We start from the raw sequence: 27,214 nt of genomic DNA, 5'->3' as shown, positions 1-27,214 counted from the left end.
GCAAGCTCTACAGATTACACTTTCTTTATGTATTTTTGCTTTATTATGTATATTTGATTCCATTACGTATATTTGCGCTTTGTTTTTCTATTTCTCGCACAAACATTCGTTGATTCTCACCTCCATGTAAAGCGCTCTGATACTCTTGGGTCCAGCAGCGCTATATAAAACCTTTGAAATAAATAGGGTTCCGGGCGTCGACTCAGGGTCAGGTGAGTACAGTTAGTTCTGTCCCAGCGGCACAGGGGCGGCAGGGTGCAGAGGTAGGTAGGCCCAATGTTATCCAATGAGGGAAAGAGGGGGCCTTCGGTTGGTGGCTGCTGGCTAGCAGGCCACGCGGCTCTGGGAGCTGGGCTCCTGGTCACTTGCTCTGGACAAGGGGGGGGGGAAGTAGGATAGGGCAGAGAGGTCACAGCCAGCGGCAATCGGGCGGCTGGGTGCAGGGTGCTTTTGAGCCGTCGGGCGCTCAATGTTATCCGATGAGGATCTTGAAAAAGGAACAAAGGCTGCAGGCTCGGGGACGATGACTCTCCGGGGACGACCAGCACTTCGAGAGGTAAGTGGGGATGATGGAGCACAGGTAGGTACCCCAAAGGGGGCCGCGGTGCGCCGGGTGCTGGGGTGTCTTTGGGGGTCGTAAAAGCGTACCCTCGGCTGGTCGCGGTTGGGGTGGCCCCTAGTTCTGAGTCTGCAGGCGTCGGCTGGTTCGTCGAGGAGGGTCTTTGCCACTGGACTTCGGGTCCCAGTCGCCGGGGGGACGTCCTTGTGGTCTTGGTTCGGGTTGGCCCGGCCCGGGCTCGGCTGGTGCAGAGTGGGCTGGTCCGGAGCTTCCTGGTGAGCACCAGGTGGGGTGTTGCAGCAGAGCCTCTGCTGATGGGAGTCCCAATCTTCGAGAGGGTCAAGGCAGGTCCTCTGGGTGTCCCAAGGTTGCTGTCCGCGGAGGTCGCCGGGATTAGGCAGGAGCAGGTTCCAGGATCAACAGGCCGATAGGGCTGGGGCTAAGTCAGTTGTTGTTGTCCTGTTGTTAGCAGCTGCGCGGCGAGTCTTCTTCTTCTTGATCGTCTTTCTTATTTTGATATTGGGATCCGAGTAAGGAAGGTTCAGGGAGCCCCTAAATACTAAATTTAGGGGCGTTACAGGTAGGGCAAGGGCAGGGACCAATGGGTCCCTATCCTGGGGTGAGGACACCCCTTAGCCTTCTCCTCTCCTGTGGGAGGGGGGCAGGAGCTTAGCTGGGATTGGGCAGGGCTCCCCATCTACAAGATGGCCGGAGCCCGGGGTCGTGCTTCACCTCGCCTCCTCATCTGAGAGGGTGGAGTTGGCAAAGGTTGGCACACCCTCCTTCCTGATGTAGTTTTTCCCGCCAGTCTTAGGGGTAGGACGGTTGGGGGGCCAGTAGCTCCGTACAGCAAATGGTCTGGAGAAGCTCTCAGAGGCGGTATGCCTTTGAAGCTTCCCCCTGTCCATCCTGGGGGGGAGACATAGCACCTCGCCCAGGATGTGCATTGTTGCAGGCCCAGGAAAGCGGGGGGCTCTCCACCCAGGGGTCCAGCAACATGTCTGCTGTGTGGCAGCCTCTGCAGCCACTCAGCCCAGTCATGGATTGTAGGTTCAGGTTTTGGAGGGCATCTCTAAGATGCCCTCTCGTGCATCTTACATTAAATCCCACACTGGCATCAGTCAGGGTTTAATGTGCTGAGAAGTTTGGTACCAAACTTGTCAGTCTTCAGTGTAGCGATACAAAAGGGGATGATGGACGGAGCGTTTGAACAAATTAAACACTCACCCCCAGTCAACTGATCTGGGTTTAATCCATCACCATTCTTTAGTTCACTCAGCCACCCCAGTTCAGACATGGCTATATGCAAATCAGTCTGACCCTGTGCCTCATGGGAACAGTGCAGCCCGAACTGCCAAGCCATGTCTTCCCTGGACCGGAAACCAGCATCCTGGGACCGGTTTTGGATTCATAATCCTCATCAGCCAGGCTATCTTGAATCCAGTGGCCAAGTGAACAAGGGACTCACGTCTGAGCATACCCTGCCACACTTAGGGCGAACAAAGCGATACAAAAGGGGATGATGGTCGGAAGCTTGTTTCCGGTCCAGGGAAGGCATGGCTTGGCAGTTCGGGCTGGACTGTTCCCATGAGGCACAGGGTCAGACTGATTTACATATAGCCATGTCTGAACTGGGGTGGCAGAGTGGGCTAAAGAACGGTGATGGATCAAACCCAGATCTTTTGACTGGGTGTGAGTGTTTGATTGGTTAAGATGCTCCGTCCATCACCACCCCCTTTTGTACCGCTTTGGCCGCCATAAGTGTGGCAGGGTATGCTCAGACGTGAGTCCCTTGCTCACTTTGCCACTGGATTCAAGCAAGCCGGGCTGAAGACGGCTGTAATGCCAGAAACCGGTCCTCGGAAGCTTGTTTCTGGTCCAGGGAAGGCATGGCTTGGCAGTTCGGGCTGGACTGTTCCCATGAGGCACAGGGTCAGACTGATTTGCGTATAGCCATGTCTGAACTGGGGTGGCAGAGTGGGCTAAAGAACGGTGAAGGATCAAACCCAGATCTTTTGACTGGGTGTGAGTGTTTGATTGGGTCAGATGCTCCGTCCATCACCACCACCCCCTTTTGTACCAGTCTTCAGTGTAGCCATTATGGTGCTGTAGAGTTCGTAATGACAACCTCCCAGCACCATATACTCTTAATGGCATCACTGCACTTACAGTGCCCAGGAATGTCCCTGAGTACTGTAGGGGCACAGGGCTCATGCACCGGTGCCCTCACCTCTGGCATAGGTCACCCAGCTAGAGGGGTGACTGAAGTATGCCAGGGCAGTGGGGTCTGTGGGCATGGCACACACGGATGTGTGCCATGTCGACTCTCGTTTTAGTTCTGTACTTAGGCACTCAGCCTGCAAAGGCAGTGTGTGGGTGCCAGGGTACAGGGCCCCTGAGGGTGACACAATAAGTGCTACCGCCCTCAGGGGTCTTCTCTGGTCACCATGCCCTGGGTACCTAGGGTACCATTTACTAGGGGCTGACAGGTGGCCAGAGATGCCAATTGGGTATTTTGTTTCAGCATAGCTTTTCTTTTTAGGGAAGGAACACAGGCCCTGGGTACCTGATTGGCATGGACCAGGGCACACTCAGTCAAACCACATCAGCAGTTCAGAAAAAAGTGGGGGCATACCAAGGCAAGAAAGATGGCACTTTCTCAAAATCACCTATGCACCCTTCTTCTCCTGTACCTCCTCTTTCACCTCCTATTCCTTTTAACATTTCACCTCAAAGTTCACCTGCTCATTCACCATAAAATTATCCACCTCAATCTTCACCTCCACAAACACCTTCTCAGAATGACGATGAGTATAACATAGGGGATGGGGTGACCCAGATGAGCCCTTTCCATACCCTAGTGATGCACCAGACTGGGAATATCCAAACCCAAAAGATGTACCGGATATCCCTGACCCACATACATATCCATCCAAACCATTGCCTCCTGAAGATAATATTGGGTCTGGACATCTACTCAATAGGGCTGCCATCTATCATAATGTAACAATGCACTCAGATGAGGCAGAAGATGTTTTGTTAGACACTTTTAAACACTCACAAAAGTCTGTTCAACTATTACCCATGATTAAAGGGGTCATTAAGCATGCCCCAGAAGTGTTTAAAGATCCTGTACGAGCTAGGATCATAAAGCCAAGAATAGAAAAAAGTACAGGTCCGCTCCTGGGGATCCTGCTTACATTAAAGGACAGCTACCCTTAGATTCCCTAGTTGTTTCAAATGCTAGAAAAAGAGCAAATTCACAGACATCAGGTGAGGCACCACCTCCTGATAAGGAATCAAAAATAATAGATGCTTCAGGCAAAAGGATAGAAGCACAAGCTAGCAGTACATAGCGTATAGCTAACACACAAGCCCTCCTCGCATGATACGACGTGGCTCATTATGACCAGTTAGAAACCCTTTTACAACATCTACCTGACCAATCTAAGGCACAGGCTAATGACCTTATACAAGAGGGTAAGATAATTTCAAATGCCTCAATCAAGTGCGCTCTTGATGTAGCAGACACTGCATCTAGAGCAATAAACACTAGTGTCCTCCTTAGAAGACATGCGTGGCTACGCATTTCAGGGTTTAAGCAAGAGGTGCAAACAACCATCTTAAATCAACCATTCAACCACCAACAACAATTGTTTGGTTCAGAGGTAGACGTAGCACTTGAGAAAATGAAAAAAGACACTGATACAGCAAAATTTATGGGAGCTCTGCAGTCCACTCAAGCAAGAAGCTCCTTTCGTCGCTCCTTTTACAGAGGAGGCTCCAAACAAACTGGGGCAGACAATTCAACTTCCTTTAAAAACAATACGCAATAATCCTCCAATAGAGGATATTTTAGAGGAGGCTACAGAGGTAATAACAATAAGGGAAGCGGTTGAGGTAATAACAACAATCGATCCGCTTCCACCACTAAACAGAGACTTCCTTCAGCTCCCCCAACCGCATCCCACTCTTGTAGGGGGGAGATTAACACAGTTCCTACCTGTCTGGAATTCCATCACAACAGACAAGTGGGTAAGACAAATTATCCAGTATGGTTACTGCCCTGGAGCTTATGGCTAACCCTCCAAATATACCACCTAGACAGCGTCCAATGTCCACAGAACATATAACGCTACTCCAAGAGGTTCTCTCATTGCTGCAAAAAGATGCAATGGAGTTAGTTCCATTGTAACATCAAGGAACAGGGGTCTACTCACTCTACTTCTAATACCCAAAAAGGATGGGCCACTAAGACCACTTCTAGATTTAAGGCCTCTCAATCTGTATATACACTCAGATCATTTTCACATGATCACTTTACAACAATTTCTCCCATTGTTGCAACAAGGTGATTTCCTCACTACACTAGACCTCAAAGACGCCTACTTTCACATTCCCATACATCCTTGACACAGCAAGTATCTCAGGTTTGTGATAGGTCAACACTATCAGTTCAAAGTCCTTCCATTCGGGGTCACAACTGCACCACGAGTGTTCACAAAGTGCCTAGCAGTAGTAGCAGCACATCTCGGAAGACAACATATCCATGTCTTCCCATACTTAGACGATTGGCTCATAAAAACCAAGTCATTCAACCAGTGTGTTCAACACACATCTCAAACAATTCAGACGCTGCACAACTTGGGGTTTACAATAAACCACACCAAGTCACATCTACAGCCCTCTCATGTACATCAATACCTAGGGGCTACCATAAACATCAATACAGCTCTAGCTTATCCCAGTCCAGCCAGGATACAGAGCATTCAAGCCTTAGTAACAAGGTTTCAAAACCAACACACTCTCCCAGCCAGAGTGTTCATCCAATTAATAGGCATGATGGCATCTTGCATTTTTATTGTACCATATGTAAGACTGCAAATGCGCCCATTGCAGGGTTGTCTAGCGCATCAGTGGAATCAGGCACAAGGGCAACTGACAAACCTGGTGTTGGTGGACAGCCGCACACATCGCGCTCTGCAGTGGTGGAACACCAAAAACTTGTCCAGAGAGCGGCCGTTCCTCGAGCCTGTTCCACAGATAGAACTGACAACAGACGCATCTCTGACAGGATGGGGAGCACATCTGCTCCACCACACAACTCAGGGAAGATGGACCGCTCGACAAAAGGTGCTTCACATCAATCACCTAGAGTTGCTAGCGATTTTCCTAGCACTAAAGTCCTTCCAAGTGCACATACAGAACAAAGCTGTCTTAATCCAGACGGACAACATGACAGCCATGTACTACATGCAAAATCAAGGAGGCACACATTCCCTGCAGCTGTCACAGCTTGCACAAAACACTTGGAGATGGGCCATTCCACAAAAGATATATCTGCTTGCAGAACACCTGCAGTCGACAGACACAACAGATTCACGAATGGGAACTACATCTGCAAGTTCTTCAACCATTCTTTCACAAGGGGGGTCATCCAAACATAGACCTGTTTGCCACACACGAAAACGCAAAATGCCTAACCTTCGCCGCCAGGTTTCCACACCCGCTGTCCAAGGGCAATGCAATATGGAGGAACTGGTCAGGCAGATTTGCGTACGCTTTTCCGCCAATCCCACTAATACCACTAGTAGTACGCAAGCATAGACAACAGTCTTTCAAACTGATCCTCGTAGCTCCCACATGGGCACGCCAACCGTGGTTCACCACACTGCTAGAACTCTCTCTACTTCCACACCAAAGACTATCTCTGACACCCTCCATGCTAACGCAGAGCCTGACGCTCTCTATCACGCCATCCCAAGTTTTCCCCGGCAGAGCCACCATTACCATCTACAACAACGGGATCATTCTATTCCAAGCCACAGATAGGAATCTCGACCGACTCGACCACCTTTTCCCTACTTTCCTAATGCACATTACCAAAATGCGGTCCCCCACCTCGCACACACCAAGATGCTCCACACCCCCCAACTCCATGCCCCAACATAACGTAACCCCTGCACACCCCTCTCCCTCTGACGATTATCGTCCCCCCTCCCACATCGCACATACCCCCACCCTCCCTTCCACCCATTCCACACAACCCCACTCCACTCCACTCCACACCCCGCACCCACCGTCGAAGATCACTTCACCCACTCAACTCCACCCCACCCCACTCCACTCCACCCCACTCCACTCCACTCCCCTCCACTCCTCACCCCGCACTCATGGACGAAGATCGTACACCTTCCCACATCACACCTACCCCCACCCTACCTTCCACCGACTCCACTCCTCCTACGAGTCTCGCGGTACCCACAATGGACCTGAGCATATCTCCCCTCCTCCGCAGCAGTTATCTCTCTCACCCTACCCTCCCCCCATTCTCACTCCTCACCCCCCCACCCCCCCAACAAGACACACAGAGCCCACCACCCCCCGCCCCTCAACATCCCCCCCGCTCCACCCCCCCCATACTCAGCCCCCACTACCTTCCTGACACCCCTATTGTCTTCAGTCTTCACTCTTCCCATAACTCTCCGGCGTCGCCCCCCAACGACGTCCCCGCCCTTACGTCCCAGCCGACCCATCCCTCACCCACACCCCTCGCCCACACTCTCTCTCACCCACCGAATACCACCCCTCCCCCTATTACCGCAGAACACTCCACTGACAATGGCACACCCCACCCCCCCGACCCCAGCTCGCAGTTCAGCTCCCTATTCAACAATCTGCCCACGGCCCTCACCTCCAACGCTAGCCCCTACTCGCAGCTCGACCTGATTTTAACAACGCTCCTACAAGTCAAAGACGAGGTCCACACCATCAAAGAACTCCTCCACACACACCCTAGACAACACCGACCTACAACCAACACCTCTGTGTCCAACAAAGGTCACACCCTCCGCACAGGCCCTCGCTTTCATCTCGCTCCAGGGGTGAAACGGGTGGGCTCGCACTCTCCGCGCTGGCCCACTATCCCCGACCGCAACAACGTCCACCGCCCCCGTCGCGCTCATAACTCCCTGACGGCTCATGACATAGACACCCTCCTCCGCTCATTTGGCCCTGGCCCGGTAAAGCGCACAACGCCCTCACAACTCCCCATACCCACAATTCTCTCGAATCCCATTAGGCACCCAACTCTAAGCAGCCGATGCGCCATCCCCAGCAATCTCAGAAAAATACCTCTCGCGCTAGAACACTCGACCACCCCTCTCACCCCCAGTCTCAAATGCATCCTACTCAACTGCAGATCTGCCCAGAGGCATTCCTCCAACATTGCAGATCTCGTCACATCAATGGATCTTGACCTAGCTATTTTGACGGAAACATGGTTAACTGAAGCCTCCACACCTATCATGGACATATTAGTCCCCCCCCAATTACCACATAATTAGACTTGACAGAACCGGCAAGACGGGCGGGGGAATCGCATGCATTTTCAGGAGCAACCTCTCGGTTGCTAAATTAACCTCCCCCTCCATCACGTCTTGCGAACTCATTTGTCTTGATATCTCCAGCGAGGGCAAACCAGTATGTGCTCTACATCTCATCTATCACCCGCCTAGGGACAACCTCATCTTCACCCAACAACTCATGGACACGATCTCATCCAACGCTGGTCGGCAGATCCCGCAAATCTACCTGGGTGACTTCAATCTCCACTGGAACGATCAGAAAGACGCAGTGGTGAATAGTCTCAAATCTTTCCTTGACGCATTTAACCTCACTCAAATATGCAACAGCCCAACACACGACAAAGGCTCCATACTTGATCTCATCATCGCCAACGAAGACTCCACCCAATTAGGGGCAATCCAACCTTGTGATTGGTCAGACCACCAAATTATCTCCTTCTTCATCAATGAAAAGGTTAAACCTGTCTCGGCGCAACCCACCAAATCTAAGATCTGGAAAAGGGACATGAAGAACCTTAACCCCAACTCCCTGCCTCCCCACCTCACCAATAGCCTCCTTCCCCCTCCTGGCACCTCTGATGTTCAATCACTGACTGACCACTACCTCGACTCTATGAATTCAATAATCAATGAAGCCGCCCCACTGCAACTAAAGAGAGTCTCCACCAAGATCTCGAACCCTTGGTATGATGGCAGACTCAACGAAGACAGGCGGGCTATGCGAATGGCAGAACGCACATGGAGATCAGTCCCCTCATCGCGGCATCGCAAAATACTTAAGAGCAAGAGAAATGCCTACTTTAGGAAAATAAAGCGCGCAAAATCTGATTTCTTCAGCCTCCAGCTGGACCAAGCAAAAAACAGACCAAGAAAGCTGTTCGAACTAGTCAAAACTGAAACCAAGACGCAACCCCTTCTCTCAAACGACTCAACAAACATCATCCCACACTGTGAAGACTTTTCTGCCTTCTTTAAGCTAAAGACCGACAACATAAGGAATGACCCCCTTAATGATGTAAGACGATACCCGAGCATCACCAAAATGCCCGACACCCAACCTAAAAATAACGCCTCCTGGTCGTCTTTCGAAACCTACTCTGAAGAAGCAATACACAAACTGCTCTGCTCCTTGAAGCCTTCTAATCACCTCACAGACCCATTACCTGCCAATGCTGTTAGAGACTTCATCCCCATGCTTCTCCCACTCTGGACAAAAATCATTAACAGCTCCCTTCAGCAAGGTCTCATTCCAGACTCCCTCAAAGTGGGGCAAGTCACGCCCATACTCAAGAAACCGACAGCTGATCCGGCTGACTTAAACAACTACCGCCCTATCACCAATATCCCCACTTTGGCCAAGTTGTTGGAAAAATGTGTGCAACTCCAACTAACAAAACACATTGATCAGTTCGAACTCCTCGACCCTCACCAATCAGGCTTCCGGGCGAAACACAGCACGGAGACGGCCATGACACACATAATTGATGACGCCCTCCAAATCCTGGATCGCAACGACTCCTGCCTCCTCATTCTCCTGGACCTCTCCTCAGCATTCGACACGGTCAAACATGAGAACCTATTAGAGCTCCTAAATACCAGAATGGGCTTATCCGGGACTGTACTCAAATGGTTCACTTCCTTCCTTCACAACCGATCCCAGAAGTTCAAGATTAACAACGTGCTGTCCTCTCCAGTGCCAGTAGATTTAGGCGTCCCACAAGGATCTTCCCTCTCACCCACGCTGTTCAACCTCATCATGGAACCACTCGCTACCCTGCTCCAGGCATCCAATGTACACTTCCACATGTATGCCGATGACACTCAACTATACCTAAAGGTACAATCCCCGGAAGATATCATACTTCTGAACTGCACACTTAGGAACACCCAATCTTGGTTGGCCGACAATCACCTCAAACTAAATGCATTGAAAACTGAGTTCCTCCTGATATCACCCCCTGCGAAAATTACCACCACCCAAATATGGCTCAATCACCTAACATCATTCAATGTCCAACCCACCATCGTGGACTCTGCGAAGTCCTTAGGCATCACACTTGACGCAAAGCTCAATATGCAACAGCACATTAGCAAAGCAACGAAAGGAGATAACTTTCAAATTAACACTCTAAGGAAACTCAAACCCTTCCTCCCAGCCAAGGACTTCCAAACTGCTGTACAAGCACTAGTCATCCCCCGCATAGACTATGGAATTGTGGCCCTCAGCGGTCTCCCTCAAGCAACAACAGCACCCCTAAGAGCCTCCCTAAATGCGGCCGTGAGACTCATTTCGGGCTCAAGGAAACACTCTCATATAACCCCTGACCTGAAATCGCTGAAATGGCTTCCCCTCGAAGCCAGAATACAACTGAAAATTGCGGTTATGACACACTCAGCCATACACCACAAGGCTCCCACCTACCTCACTCAAAAGCTGACTATATCAGGAGGTTCGAGATCCAATAGAAGCACTAAAAGTCTGCTCCTGAAACCTCGCAGATTCCGTAAGGAAAAAAACCTACAAGCGCTCCTTCTCAGGAATGGCACCGAGGATCTGGAATGCACTCCCTCCTGAAACGAGGATTATCTCCTCCACTGTACTCTTCAAGAAAGAAGTGAAAGCCATCCTTATGGCCAAGTTTACATGATCCACACTGTTGCTGCTCAGAGTCTATGCACCGATCTTGTAACGTTGGATAATTAGTGATCCATTAACTTTCTGTTCATTACCTATTGACCTCTTTTGCAGTTGGATCATAGACCCTGCACCGTACTATAGTATTGTCTTTTAAGTGTTTACTGGTATCCACTGATCTCCATGGCAGCTGGATCAGAGTCCCTCTGCACCACCCTATCCTAATGTCTATTTGAATGTTTAATATTATCTTTAGACCTGTGTTGTTGCTAGCTCAGACTCAGCACTGTCTTATATTTTTGTCTATTTGAGTGTTCTCTGCTACCTCATGATCTTTATTTTAGTTAGATCAAAGACTCTACACCACCTTATTCTACTGTCTAGCTGAGTGTTTACCTGTATCTTATTGCACATGATTGTTATCCTATTATGCTACCGTGCACTATACTGTACCCAATTACTATGTCTACTCACCCTACTGTAAAGCGCTCTGATATCTGCTAAGATCTTGTTCGCGCTATATAAAACTTTGAATAAATAAATGGAGACATCAGGCATCCAGATCCAAGTCAACTGAATCTGGTGATCTGGCTCCTGAAGTCTTAGAGTTTGGTTACCTTAACCTGCCACCAGACTCTATGAATATCATTAAAGAAGCCAAAAGACCTACTACTAGAGCTTGCTATGCTGCTAAATGGAAGAGATTTGCTGCATTAATAATCAAATTGATCCTTTACATGCTTCCATCCAAAATATTATCTGTTACCATCTCCATTTACAAAGATGTAATCTAGCATATTCATCTATACGTTTACATCTGGCAGCCATTGCGGCATATCTATTTATTTATTTATTTTGAGAGTTTTATATAGCGCGAACAAGATCTTTGCAGATAACAGAGCGCTTTACAAAGGCAGGTGGAGGGTAGGGGAACAAGGGGGCATAGTAGGGAGGTAGATCAACATGATCATGTACATAGCACCAATATAGTATATAACATAGTACCAATATAACGTATAGTACAGGTATGAGGTAGCAGGCATGGTTGGAGCGTAGGTCATCAACAAGTTCATGTACATAGCACCAATATAGTATATAACATAGTACCCATATAACGTATAGTACAGGTATGAGGTAGCAGGCAAAATTGGAGCGTAGGCCATCCACACGCTGTAAATAATACAGAGTAATATTATACAAAATAGTATGTATAGTACGCATAGTACAGGTATGAGGTAGCAGTGCATAGTTAGAGCGACGGCCCTCAAAACGCTGTAAAAATAAAGGACTAAAATACGTCAAAGCACACGTGCATAGGAATATATAGGCAATATCATAACACAATACTGGTAATACTGTTCTTAATGTAAATCAAGCGAAATTGTTCAAGTGTATTTAGCCATAAGGATACTTTTGACTTCTTTCTTAAAAAGAAGGGAGGAAGAGATGAGCCTCGTTTCAGGAGGAAGTGCGTTCCAGATCCTGGGCGCCATACCAGAGAAGGAGCGTTTGTAGGTTTTTTCCTTCCGGAATCTTCGCGGTTTCAGCAGAAGATTGTTCGTGCTCCTGGTAGTTCTGGACCCACCAGAGATTGTCAACTAATGAGTGAGGTAGCTGGGTGATTTCAAGTGTATAGCCTTGTGCGTCATGCAGGCAATTTTCAGCTGAATTCTGGCTAACACATATGTTGTTATTTAGAGTCCCGGCAATAATAGCTTTTATGGAAGGATTGAAAAGAATCATTCCTCCCAGGTTACCACCATCTCCAGTGTGGAACCTAAACATTGTTGTTACCAGGCTCATGGGGCCCCCTTTTGAACCTTTACATAAGTGTGAACTGCAATTTCTCACATGGAAAACAGCTTTCCTTTTTGCTATTACCTCTCTTAGGAGAGTTAGTGAGATTCAAGCTTTCATTATACAAGACCAATTTTTACAATTACACCGTAACAAGGTGGTTCTAAGGACTAATCCTTAATTCCTTCCTAAAGTAATTACTCCTTTTCATCTAAACCAATCAGAGTACCAGTGTTTTTTCACAACCCAGACTCTGTAGCAGAGAGAGCTCTACACACACTAGATGTAAAAAGAGCTCTTCTCTATTACATCGGTAGGACCAAATCCTTTCGCAAAACAAAGCAACTATTTGTAGCTTTGTCTCCACCACATAAAGGCTACCCCATTTTTAAATCAGGAATTGCAAGGTGGATTGTTAAATGTATACAAATATGCTATCACAAGGCAAAACACACATTAACAGTTCCTCCTAGAGCGTACTCCACACGCAAACTAGGAGCCTCCATGGCTTTCTTAGGGAACATTCCCCTAGAAGACATCTGCAAGGCAGCAACATGGTCTACAACGCACACCTTCACTAAACACTATTGTGTTGATGTGCAAGCTAAGCAGCAAGCTGCAGTAGGCCAAGCTGTCCTTAAAACTCTTTCAAACTACTGCAACGGATACAGGTGACCACCGCTAGGGGAGACACTGCTGCACAATCGATGCAAAGTGTAGGATCTGCAGCTCATATGCCTCTAACGGAAAATGCTACTTACCAGTATGCATCTGTTCTTGGCATGTAGAGCTGCAGATTCCTACACACCCTCCCGCCTCCCCGCGACCTGCATCTGTTCCAGTTTGTATCTAAATTAGATATACACGCATGGACATCCCTTCTTTATTTCTACTAACTCTATCATTTCCAATCATGGCGAAAAACAATCTAAGGATGGAGCCGATGCCCATGCGCACTATCGTCCAAGGGAGGAGTCACCTATCTCGTGATTACAAAGACTTCTTCCAAGACGACAACATGCAATAATCCGAGCCCAACACCAGGTGGCGATCTAATGCAAAGTGTAGGAATCTGCTGCTCTACATGCCAAGAACAGATGCATACTGGTAAGTAGCATTTTCCTTGTTACCGTTTGCTCCTACTGTACAATTTTTCCTACTATTGACAAAACCTGTAGCACCCTCTGTAGGTCCCTAGTAAATGGTACCCCTGGTGCCCAGGGCGTGAGGTAATAAAGAGTGTCCCTAACGGCAGCAGCACGAACTGTGCTTTCTTAAGCGACCTCTCACCAAGTACATGCAAGGCTACCATTGAAGGGCGAGTGCCTTGTTGCAGACAAAAGGGAAACACGATATGACACACATCCCTCTGTCGCATGTCCCCTAACACAGCATGTAATATTTTTAAGTCACCCCGACAGCTGGCCTGGCAGCCCTGAGGCAGAGTGCTGAATATTACGTATGAGGGCATACCTGCATGAGCAGATATACCCTTGTGCTGGTCAGTCCTATTACTGCCAATACAAGTGGGGAGAGGATGTGGTCCGTCGGCTAGACTGCCGACTTCGGTGCTGGAAACCAGGGTTCGAGCCTCGGGGTCGCGTCCACATCCTGTGATTCTGGGCAAATCACTTAATCTCCCCGTGCCTGAATGTGTAAGTAACCGGTGCTCATGTAAAGCGCTCCAATACCTTCGGGTCTTGTGCGCGCTATATAAATATGCAAAAAAAAAAAACATGACTTGGGAAGCCATTTTAAAACATATTCTAGACACTGGTGAAATTGAGTTCCCCAGCTACAAGATGGCTTCACTGAAGATAGGGATGTTTGGTATCAAACATCTCTTATTGATAAACCGACACGCTTCCAGGGATGGATTGCCAATATATTGCCCCAGAGGGCACCTTTAGAGGTGCCTCCTGAAAACCTACCTGACTGGGTTCTGCCAGGCTGCCACTTGAAACACTGTTCTGACCTCTTAGGTTGAGTCTTCTCTCAGGAGACCCAGGACAAAAGCCTGTCTAGGAAAAGGGCGTCATGCCCATCCCACTGGATGACATGCTGATTAGCCTTCCTAGGCCGGCAATCTGGCTCCCCTCACAGGTGAGGTAGTTAATCCCGGTTGTCCAGAGCCCCCTTCGCACCTGGACAGTGTGATAATTAGCTAGTCAGGTAGGCGTGCCACCCCAGGCTAGTACCACCCTAAGATGTATTTAGGAGAGCCCCTTGCACCAGAAGAGCAGATCCTGATGACCTAGGAAGGACACTGAAGAGCCGCAAAAGCAGAAGACTGAAGAGATAAACTGACTTGGCTCCAGCCATGCTGACCGGTCTGCTATTCCTTAGCGAAAAACTGCATCAAAGACGTCTCGTCCTTCAGCTGTTACACCTCCAAAACCTGGAAGGACTGCCTGCCTTCAATAATGAACCAAGGCTTTCCATGGAACAGAGGAACTGTTTCCTGTATACTGCAGAAACTCCAAAGAAAGGACTCTCAGGACTCCGGAACCGCCAAAACCAGATGCCTGAATCCATCACTGCACCCAATGCTCCAAGTCCGCGAACTAGAGGACCTAGATCAGGAGCTGGAAAGACTAGACAGAAGAGTAGCCCTTGAGGCCAAAATTCTGGCCATAGACCATGAGAAAAACGGGCACTTTCCTACAATGATTCTGCATGACCTGTCCCGTTACCTCTTTGTGTTCTGCTTTTAGAACTTTATTTCATTGTTGTAGAAACTCTTAAACACAATTAGCAGAGAGTAGATTGATGACCTTTCATTCTGCAAGACTGTTCTTTTCATTAACAGCAGTAAATGAGATGTATTTATCAGCCTTCTGGAAAATTAGTAACCGAATGTAAAATAGAATGGTTGGCATTTAGATAAAATATTCTTGACTATATTCAGACACACGTAAATATACAGTTACAGAACAGATTAGAAACTAAATGGGAATTCTATCAATCACTCACATTTGCTTTTGATTGATTAGCTAACCTAACTCCAGAAGGGGAATACCCAGAAGAGAAAAAGACACAATATTCATAACGACCTCCGATATATTCGCAAGCTGCAAGCACTCCTCTTAAAGGAACTATTCATTTAGTTTTTCAAAGATAGTTGTTCTCAGGACCAGTCCTAAATTCTAAAGCCACCTTTTCACTATAGTCCGACTATAGAGCTCCAGTCTATTCTCAGTAGCCAGATTCAATAATGGAACAAGCTCTACACATGTTAGATGTTACAAGAGCTCTCAATTACATTGACAGGACCAAGCCTTTTCGTAATTCAGACCAGTTATTTGTAGGCTTTGCAGAACCTCACTAGGGTCATTCCATCGCTGGGAGACTGCGCTAGTTTGAGCGGAGCCGCTGTAATGGGGGTGGTATTTTCAGCGAACTTGTTCTTTTCCCCTGACAATATATTAAGACATGCTGAATCCAGCTGTCGCACGCCGCTATCGCGTCAAAGGCAAGCCCGTCTGCTCCTGTCCGCGCTCTGCTCGCTCTCAATGCCAGCACCCCTGCCCATTTGAAACCAGGGGAACCTACTACTCTAAAGTACTACAGTAAACAGCTACTCGACCTGAACCCGGCTGGTACGGACATTGGCTGCATGCGTCTCACTTTTAACACAAGGCCTTCTTCTCTTTTAGTCACCTGTTCCAACTGCAACAGTACCTTGCCTAAACTTTAATACCAGACTGTCAAGTCCACTAATTACAAAAAGCCAAAAACATTTAGCAGTAATTTATCACAATTCGTTTAAAGTGGTCTTTCACGCGGCCTCGAACCCAGCCTGCAAGGCACTCTCCTTTAGCCTCAGCTCATCCCATCACCACACTTTTAAGGACATCTTAACCCGTTAACTGCGGCGTAAAATATGCCGCAGTACGGCGTTATATTGCGCGGGCAGAGCCGCGTCGGCCAACGGACGTGCGCAGCACTACCGAGGTAGTGCTCGCGACAGCCGTTGGCTGATGAACGCACTCAACGGGTTAATATATAGACCACCGGGACCTAGGTGCACCTTTATAACTTCAATTGGAAATCTGCTCGAAGAGGGGCTCTGCACAGACTCCTTTACTATCATGGGAGATTTTAACTACTATCTGGAAGCACTCGGGCAACCAGATACAGTGCCTTCATAGATATTATGAATAGTGCTGAACTATTCCTTTCTCCCAGTAGGGAGAAAGGAACACTAAACTTACAAGGGCTTGCGGATGAGTCACGCTGTACTTGGGGGTCCGAAAAAGGAAGAGATTCCTTATCACCGATCCGGCAGTGATCGGTAGGGGGAGAGACTGGATCTGCGGGGGCAAGGGTTACGTGTAAGTAATTGACAAGGTGGCGGCATGAAGTACGGTCTGGTAGGAGCCAGGGGGGAGGGAGCGGGGGACATACCTCTGTCAGTTCGGCGGCTTGACTGAAATTCGAGCGGCGCTGGAGAAACCTAGGAGACGCGAGGTGTGGCTAGGGGCCTCGTAAGGATTGGGTGGGGGGGGGGCGTGGTTTCCGGGTGGGTGGCGCCACTAGATGGGACGAAGTCGGCTGTTGGCTAAGATTGTGGAATGGGCGGGGAGGGTGGGCGGGGCCGATACGGGCGTACAATTGCCGCTCTCTGTCAGGTTAAGGGGATCTAAATGAATATAACCAGGAAATATGGGACATTAGTGAAAGCTTAATGTATGTGGCTCGGATTGGGCGGGATGGCAATATCCAGGGGAGGGGAAGTGACTAGCGGATCTGTGGAGATGTCAAGGGGGTCCACATCAAGAATATTATAGTGACAAGTATGGTCCACTTCAGATGGCGAAGAGAAGCCTCACAATGATAGCTGTGACATGAGACATTTAGAGCATTAAAGGTTTTGTGGCATCAGACTCATCTCGAAGGCGAATGATTGGCATGATTCATAAAACAACGGTGACTAGTCAGGTGGAGTGACAAGCACGATACATATGAATGCGCAATAAGAAGCCTCACATAAAAAATTCCACAATAAAAGTTTTCAATAATAATTGGTGTGACGTGACATTTAGAGCATTAAAGTCTTGATGGCAAAAGACTCTTTTCGAAGGCAATTAATTAGCATGATCAATAGAAGGTGACTAGTCGGGTAAAGTGACAAGCGCGATTCATATCAAAGCGCGAAACATCACAGTTGAGGTCAATATACATAGCAGGGTACGACATGCGACCAGTTGTCAAATTGTACAAATAGAGCACTAGACAATCTACAAGACATACGATGATACAATCCTTGTTAGTTATGTAGCAGTGTCACGCACTAACTACTTGGAACTACAATCAAGTGTACTAAGATTCTTCCGCAGAATAAGATTGAGACAATTTTTTATAAATGAACCAGAACCCAATGAGCCTGCTATTCAACGTTTCCACCCGGCTTCCACCTTCAACCCCCCTTCTTCCACGATGCCACCGGAAATTCTTGCCTTTGAACGCCTGGTGCTTCGAGATTTTGCCGAACTACAGTGCCACTTCCAATACATCCCCTACAACATCTCCCTCCAAGAAAAACAAGCCCTCCTAAACCTCAAAAACAATACCGACATAATCATCAAACCAGCGGACAAAGGCGGCGGAATTGTCGTGATGAAGGCAGACAAGTACAATCAGGAAATTAAACGCCAACTTAACAATACTGATCACTACCGCCCCCTCAACAAAGACCCACTTCAAGACATCAGACAAAAAATACTGACTGTAACCAAACCGGCTGAATCCAGAGACATTATTACACACAAGGAATTTCTTTTTCTTAATAACCCACACCCTTGCACTCCTGTCATCTACTTCCTTCCCAAGATCCACAAGGACCAGACCAAGCCCTGGTAAGTTTAGTCTTCCTTTCTCCCTACTGAGAATCGGCCTCCGCTCCCGGCATTGATATTAACCTAACCCGCCCCCCCCCCATCCCTCCCTCCCTCCCCTTTCCTGTTTTCCCAGACGCCCATCTTCTTCTCGGAGTCTGCTCCCCCTCATCAGCGGATCCCACGCAGACGCTTGCGGTAAGTCCTTGCACCGCCCCTCTGCACAGGTCGCCAACCCTCGCTGAACCACCCAGTATTGAACCTTTGTTTTCTCCCCCCAGACCAAAAGTCTCAAGCGCCATTTGGCTTGACGTCCATAACCGCGACGATTCGCTACGGTTACCAACCCCTCCCACATGTAAACTTCTATTGGCGCCTTCCCTTGACCTCCCCTAGTATCCCCCTCCGCATGGCACCCTCTGATTTGCACCCTTCAGCCCTTTAACAACCAGCACTATCGCACTGCACTGCCCAGACATCCAGCATCCGCCGTTGCGGTGCTACCCTATTCCTCTATGCAAGTGCCCAGGCCGCTTGGCACTCCTTCATTATCACTTGATCTCCACGCAGCCACCGCCTCAGGGGGCCCACCCTCTCCTGCCCTCTGTCCTTGTCCTCGTCCACCACCCAGGACCGCGGCCCTTCTTTGGTTTGTTAGTCCCCCTCAACACCCTACAGGGACCCTAGGGGCACCAGGACTCTACCCTTCTTCATGCCCCAGCGGTGCCCTGTTCTTGCCTTCTCTTGGGCACACCGACAGCACCCCGGCCTTGCAATCTACGAGCCTGCTACCCCAACTTACTTCTCTCCAGGGAGCTTGCCGCTAATTTTGCACCCCTGCCCCATGTATACCTTAATGCCTTGACCGCTCCCTCGCCTCCCTGGCTCACCCCTTTCCTTTACCCCCTGTACAACACTGCCATCGACCCAGTCCTGATGAAGATCCTGATTTATGTGGATCGAAACGCCGTCGACCATCCAGCGCGATCATAGGCGCGATATACGAAGTGGTTCACGAACACTAACTTGAACCGAACTAGATACATACTCCTGAAGTTACCTGGAACCACCTTGTACCGAATGCTTCACTGTATATTTTTGCACCAGTTACCGCCCACGCTGTTCAAATTGTCACATGCGTCGCTACCTTGGTTTTCACTCGCACACCTTGTGCACCACGTGCAATTTGGGTTGTTCTCAATTTTATTATTTGTATATTGCAGTGCTGTAATAACTGCGAAATGCTCTTTCTTTGCTTTTGTTCCAAAATGCTTATATAAATGATGCCTTGAGCACATGTTATAATCATATAGAGTCTCCCTGCTTCCTTCTGGATAATGTTGTATTCATATCCGTACTAATTGCCTTTGAATAATACCAGTTGGGATACCGTATGTCTCTACTGCTAAAAAAGCCCAGTTTGGACCCCAAGGTACCTAACAATTTTCGGCCAATCTCACGCCTCCCGCAGAACTGGTCGAGAAAACCATGAATTTGCTACTGAGTGCCTAACTACATGAAACTCAAGCTCCCGACTCCATTCAATATTGTTTCAGAGAAAGGCACAGTACAGAGTCTGCTCTTATAAAATCTACCGAAGAGAATAGGGAAGCCCTGGAAGGCAAGGCCACCCTAATTATGCTGGATCCATGATACGGTCCATCATGAGTTGTTGATGGATCGTTTGTTGGCATGCTGGGTCCAGGGTAAAGCATGGAAGCTTTGAAATCCTTCCTAACTGACAGAATGCAAATCATGTCATTGGTCGAATTCTACTCCAAACCTTTTTCCCTGCCTTGTGGAGTTCCGCAGCGGTCATTTCTAAGACACACACTTTTTAATGTGTATGTATCGGCTTTGGCCTCCTTGATCGGCTCCTTTTGCCTTAACTTGTATGCAGATGACACACAAATTGTTGTGTCTCTGCTGCCGGGACAGGAATTAGGAACAGGCAAACGGTTCCATGATTGTATGGAAGCAGCTGGGAGGTGGATGTCACAGAATTGTCTGAAGCTCAACTCTGGCAAAACTAAGGTCATCCTATTTAGAAATGATGCCAATTTCTGGACCTCAAATTGGTGACCAAAAACACAGGGTACTCTTCCGACACCCACCAGGAAAATAAAAAACTTAGGAGTAATAGTTGATGATAAGCTCAACTTCGGTGACCAAGTTAATGCTGTGCCATCTGCCACCTCTTTCGCTCTCAAAATTATTATGAAAATAATGCCTTCTGTCGGCCGACAGTCAGCGGACAGTTGTTACAGGACTTTTCCTGTCAAGGCTGGACTACTGTAACAGTCTTTACCTGAATATTCAAGAACGTTTTCTGAATAAACTTCAATTGTTGCAAAACGCGGCAGCAAGACTGCTTATCAGCACATCTAAATTTGCATCAATTTCTAATGAAACCAAAAGACTGCACTAGGAAACTGGTGCGTTTTAAATCCCTATGCGCCCTACAAGGAACAGGACCAGACCACCTGAAGCAGCAGTTTCAGTGGTATATGCCCAAAGGACCACTTTGCTCTCTAGGAGCAAAATTGGTGCCGGTACCATCCACTAAAAAACTACGTGGGGAGGAAGAAGCTTTATGGTCTGCGCTGCAAAGGCCTGGAATGACCTTCCTTTCCATCTGAGAAAGGTCACTGACCTCTTGGCATTCATGAAAGGATTAAAAACCTGGCTCATGTAAATTTGTCTACAACGTTCGTGCTCAGAGGATAGTAGTTAGCGCCAGGACACCTTTGGGTAATTGTTGTGCTTTAGAAATGCATATAATATAACATAATAAATCTAAAGACTTCTTCAAAGAAAAACAATGGTAAACGTCTGAGCCCTACGCTAGATGGCAGGGGTATGCAGAGCATGTGCATTTGTATCAGTACACGCTACGAACAGACTTAGAGAGTAGGTAACATTTTTGTTTTCCAGGATTGTCATTTCTTTGTTCTATTGACAAAGCCACATTCACACAAGACTGCATCATTCCTTCAGCAGTTCAACACACGTTTCTATTATGTTTAGTATTGAGGAATAATTAATATAGCTGCCTGAACAAGATTAGTTTGTTTTGTTCTTTCATATTATTGTGTCTACATTTAATAATGTTTTGCTTTCTGACAGGGAAGATTAATTGACCATGTGAAGAAGAAAGCCACTAACCTACAGAGAGTCACTTACCTTGTATTTGATGAAGCAGATCGAATGTTTGACATGGGCTTTGGTATGTGTAAAGACCTGTATATCAGTGACTTGACTTGTTATTTCGTGTTAGTATAAAATACAACAAAAACTAGTTTGTTCTTGCAGTGCTCATCGCTTGTCCTTTTGTTTGCTGGCCACATTTTAATAGCATAGTTGGCTGGGTGAATGCTTGAAAGTGGTATAAGAGGGAAGCATGTCTATCAGTCCTAGGCTCTTGTTAGACTTCTTCTGGATTCCCCATGTGAGATGTGCTCAAAACCTGAATCCATTGGGTAGAGGAGGAATGCTTTCAGCTGTTACAAAGGACCCCCTGGACATTAACTCAGTGCACTTGATATTTTGTGCAGTATAGCAAGCATAGCTTACCAAGTGAAGGCACAACTTCCCAGAGGGTCAAGTATACAGATAAGGTTTATCCTAAGTGTCACTAGCTGTAGAGTAAGAGTTAAAAACTGACCATCTTTGTGCAAATAACTTTTTCCTCAGAGGGTGGCTCTCAATCTGAATTTCAGCTGGATCAGTATGAGCAAAGCCCCGTAACTCTCTCCTCAGATGTGTCCTATATCATGGAACCACAGACTTCACGGACCACAGGGAAACCTGCACCAGTCAAAGGCAACACTGAGCACACACATTCCTTGACAAGTAATCCACGATAAACAGTCTGGGCCTTGACCTCGAAATAAGTCTCTAGTGGAGGCCTTACCACCTCTCTCAGGGGAGCTGGGCATCGATCTCTTAGACTGTAGGCAAGAGGCTTTTACAGTCTGCTTTTCTCTTGGACCCTGAGCTTGCTCAATTTTAGATCAGCCTTGAGCCAAAGGCGGAGTCTTGTTTCCAAGCGTTAGCCTTCCAACCCCAAGGTGCCGAGCACCTTGAGGTCAGCACTGAAGTATGCTTTTCAGCCAGCGCGCACACACATTTTAGATCCATCCTCTCCTTTGAGCGACACAGCCCCAGCCATCAAGCTTACAAAGGTGACTGGTGTTAGACAAACAAAGCTTTATATTCACCCTACTGTGGTGAAGATTCTGACTGACCTCCACTACAGTAAGCAAGATCCTGCACCCCTCAACAATAGGAGACTTTCTTTTGAGGAGGCTGACTGGGTAGAGCTCAAACATTACCCAAACCCCAAGTGTGCAGTCAGGGAGATACTAGACTCAACCACTGTGGCCACCTTGCCCCATTCATCCACCTCACCACACAGATCACCTTCACAGAGTTCAGTTCCTACACACACTTACTTTGAAATATTCCAGAAATATTTTCTTTAAGACATCCATCAGTTAAGAGCTCTTGTGCAGCAGTTGACAAAAAAATGTCATTTAACAAGTGCTCATTTAAAAATTAAGGGTAACATTAATACACTTTTCAGTTGAAGATGAAAAAGCTTTTCTCTAAATCTTAGGTTTTATTTTACTTTTTCATATTTTTTTTAGAACTGTTGATGTGCATTGTATGCAAGCCTGTGCACTGCTGGATAGTGCTTGATTTTATTTTGTACTGTGCTAATAGCTATTCAAAATATATTTATTTATAATGCACATTTGAGAGACTTGCCTATCGTTGTTTTAGCTCTTGCATATTCATGCAAATCTTTTCCTTTAAGCTTTACCTTAGAATTTTGACTAAACCCGATTATGCATTGTCATAGCAATGATATTATCTTTGTTTTATTGTATACCTGAAGGGTGTGTACCTCTGTGAGATTTAAACCTTACAAGGTACATATTAATGCTGTTTTTTAAAGCTGGTTTCGTTCAAATGTTTCTTTTCTCTCTATGCTGTTGACAGAATACCAGGTTCGATCGATTGCCAACCATGTGCGTCCAGACAGACAAAGTGCGTATAGATTTTTAATATTTCTTTTATTTGTTGTTAGTTATTTATATAAGGTATAGCACTCACTTTTTCTTGAGGTATTCGTTGCATCACAAATATAGATTAATTTGCCTTGTGCCGCAAAAAGCAAAGCAATCATCAACTGGTGAATAATACTACTCCTTCCTGACCTCAAGTCCCTGGTCATTCTAGCTGGTCTTTTACTCATGACATTAGCATAAGTAAAGCTTTGCAGCCATAAATCAAGAAATATGACTTTAAGAAACAATATGGGCTCCCTTCAAAGTTACAGAAGCATTAGAGTTAGTCTGAGTGTTTATATATATATATATATATATGTGTGTGTGTGTGTGTATATATATTATATGTGTGCGTATGTATTCAGATAAATAAAGCACAATAGTTGTTGGCATATAATGAGCTCCAACTTGGCTCTGCAAATTATATATCTCAATATGCTGTGTAACTGATTTCTAGTTGTTGGTTTCATGAAACATTCAGCTGGTGTTTGGATTATGTGCGCACTAAAGGTGATGGGAGGAATGCTGGAAAATAGTCTAACCACTTGCAGCTGCAAAGGTAGCATTCCAACCCATTGTTTTGTTTTTTTGCTGAATGTGCCACTCTATGTAAAGGCCTGTCTTTACCAACTTAGACTGTTCCCATGAGAAGCCGGGTCAGTACTATCTCGGAATGACAGGCAAGGTCTACCCACTCCCAACCTTTTGTGTGTTTGATGTAATGCCCTAGGCGGCCATGGATTTGCACAGACTTGGATCCTGTGCTCACTATGCCATTGGAACCAGGCTGCACCCAACTGAAAAGGCCCAAGTAGGCAGTACCTGGTCTGTGGTTGCTTATGGTCTAGATCAGAGATGATCAGTCTTGGCAGTTCAGGCTGGACTGTTCCATTTGGAGCAGAACCAAGACTGATTTGCAAATTGCTGGGTCTGATCTGAGGTAGCATAGTGATTAAAAATGATGGGTTGGAATGCTACCCGAGTAAGTGCCAGTGTCTACCATCACCTTTTGTGAGTTGCATTATGTATTGCCCATCACCACCTTAATATGTTTGTAATTCACTCAGTACGAGCAGCACTGGTGCTATTATTTGCTTTACAAATAGAAAAATGGACACCTTTTTAAAACCATGGCAGTAGGATAGTTCTATCTTTTCTCTGGTCTTTCTCTTGTATTAAGCCATATCAGTAAATTTCACTGTGTATGTATTTTAGAGGTTGAGACAATTTAAGCTGGTGTTTATGCTGATTACCTGTATCTCCTGACCGAAGCAGTTTTATGAATTTTGAAAACTTTTCTCATGTGGATTTGTAGCTGTTGTATATTATTGTAATGCACTGGCCTTCCATGCCTTGGTACTCCTTTAGTTGAAGTTCAGTAGAGAACATGAGCTGGCAGCATTGCTGTATAATACCTGCATGATTACGTTTATTTTTTACAGTCTGCCTGCCTTATTTTGTACATGGATTTCATTTCCTAATGATTGTCAGCTGAGATCCTCCGCCCTAATGTTTAATATTGTTTGCACTGTATTCTTATACTACTGTGGTGTTTGAATGATGGGTGTAGAGTAGGAAATAAATGTCTAACTAACCTAGGAAATAAATGTAACTAACCACTGACCTTTCTTGCCTTCTCAGCCCTCCTGTTCAGTGCAACGTTTCGAAAAAAGATTGAGAAGTTGGCAAGAGACATTCTGATTGACCCAATCCGAGTAGTGCAAGGAGATATTGGCGAGGTAATCTCAAAAGTTCTTTGTTCCATTTACTTACCTGCTTTAGCACGTTTCAGCTAATGCAATTTTTATATCTGGTTCCCAATCAGAAAGCAGGTTAAAATAAGCTGCAAGAGTCACTCAATGCAGAGCATTTTTCTCTCTCAAATTGTGAAAATATTGAATCGAGCTTAGGTTGAAAATTCAGAGGGATAGTTTCAAAGGCACACATCCTGATATTAGAAAACACTTGCACCTATAACAACTTCTCTGAGTAAATAATTTTAGGTTGTGATGCTGCAAAACATAGTGTCAAAATTGTTTTCAGTGTTATTAAGTTGCACTGGTACTGGGGGATGTTTTGATAGAATACCATGGGGACCAGGCAGATTTGAATTTAAATCTTCTAGGAACCATAACCAGATTAAGAGATTTGATGGTGAACAAAATGAAAACAATTACCTTTGGGTGATTATGGTACTTAATCTTTTTTTGACTACTCATTAGGAGGGAATCGGATGTGCCGGACATTACTTCAGGCTGAGAGTTTTCATAGAACATCCAAGCCAAAGGTTGCATGTTTAATAGAAGACATAAAGAGTGAGTGATCACAAAAAGCATGAGTAGTGGCCAATGTCACTGCCTTAAAAAATGTCTGCAATGTTTGGAATGCCACCAGTGCTCACTTTGCCTTAATAGATCTGGCATAATGTCTCTGAGAAGCCCAAACCCTGTGCCCTAAAATTTGGAAGCACAGTAGACTGTCCACTTGACAGATCTCAGCTGTATTGATGCCTAAAGGTATTCCATAAACATATTGTCGGAGATGGAGCGAGCTTGTCCTTTTTAGGTAGAAAGCAGAAGTTCTTCATCATAGTACCATATGCATTGTAAATAATGCAACCCATTAAGTTAATCTCTTGGAAAATTCCTTGTAAGGTGTATATCAGTGTGTGTTATCTAGTGCTGCAAAATTATCTGCAGGAAGAACAGTCTTTGAAAGTCCACTAATACCACATTTGCTCTGGTAAAATGTACGTGAGTTGCAAAGCGAAGTCTTTCTGTCTGGTGACGCTCAGTTTTTCATTATTTATTTCATTATTGGGGTGGTTTTTTTTAGACCTCCCATGCAGGCATACTTGAACTTGGACACTACTGTACAGTGCCCAGTGTATGCGCTCTGATTCCTAAAATGTCAAAATTAGCTTTAAACCTGATTGCCACGTGTAACTTTCTTCTAAGGCCATATTATATGTTGCATATATACACCCATGGCATGGAAAGTTAAAAGCTGCTTGTGGTCTACAGCACCTATTGTGCCATCCACTACAGTGACATTGAACACATGGCTTTAGGCCTGCCAGCAGCAGCGTGAATCCTTCTGTCCATGTCTGTCAAAATCACCCTTTTCACAGGTCCAAAAACCTAATTTTAAATATTGCCACTTCGAAGGACACCTTGCTGCTCACTAGTGAGGGTGTATAATATTTTAGAGTGGCACAATGAGAAGATTAGAAATACCATATTCTCCCGGTGGCTAGGTACAAATGACATTGGTACGGGCCAGGCTAGTAACCGGTACATAGGAAAAGTCAAAGTATATACTTAAATCCATAACTTTTGATCTGTAGCAGCTACAAACACCTTATTTCTATATTTAATAAAAACCCAATCTAATTGTGAAGTCGGATTTTTACTAAAGGTATTAGGAATGTAACTTTTTTAGAAAGTTCTCTTTACCCTGCCTCAAGGTACTGGAGTCTAATTTGAGTGAATGCCTTGATTGATTTTCACTGACTGATGAACTCTATAGCCAATATAGTATCACTTTGTGCATGTGATATAATTATACATCTATTTGGATAGTATGCTATAGCTAGTATTACATGTGTAGTATCACTGTAGAAAGCTGGCTCTTTATATGCTATATCAATATGAGATATGTCTTGTAAAGAGTCCAGGAGTTCCCTTATGAGTGGAAGGGGCTTGCTATGGCAATCCCAAAGTGCTCTGTTAAGGGGTAGTGTGATCGAGCAGCCTTAGGCTTAACACAGGGAAGTGCAGGACGTACAAATATACACAATGCTCAATACATAAGACGCACAACATCAATTTATAAAAATAGCATATATCTTTATATATGTTTAGACATCAGAAGACTATGGTTTGGTTAAATGTTTTTTAAATATGAATTCTTTTTAGTTCAAAAAGTAAACAGTACAATTTCTGGAG

At 46.1% G+C, this 27,214-nt stretch overlaps 1 protein-coding gene across 4 annotated transcripts in view; it reads left to right on the top strand.

The window, feature by feature from the left end:
* The window catches only part of DDX42 (DEAD-box helicase 42), a 465,634-nt gene that overhangs the window by 300,874 nt on the left and 137,546 nt on the right, over positions 1 to 27,214 (top strand). For all 4 annotated transcript variants that reach the window (XM_078645044.1, XM_078645045.1, XM_078645047.1 and 1 more), the window contains 3 exons: positions 21,322 to 21,421; positions 23,200 to 23,247; positions 24,909 to 25,006. In XM_078645044.1, coding sequence (XP_078501170.1) covers positions 21,322 to 21,421; positions 23,200 to 23,247; positions 24,909 to 25,006 — 246 coding nt within the window. The remainder of the gene's footprint in view (positions 1 to 21,321; positions 21,422 to 23,199; positions 23,248 to 24,908; positions 25,007 to 27,214) is intronic.

Source organism: Lissotriton helveticus, chromosome 5_1 (genome assembly GCF_964261635.1).
Source record: "Lissotriton helveticus chromosome 5_1, aLisHel1.1, whole genome shotgun sequence".
NCBI classification, from domain to species: Eukaryota; Metazoa; Chordata; class Amphibia; order Caudata; family Salamandridae; genus Lissotriton; species Lissotriton helveticus.
The sequence above is the reverse complement of the archived record's forward strand: the minus strand, read 5'-3'. Positions and strand labels throughout refer to the sequence as shown.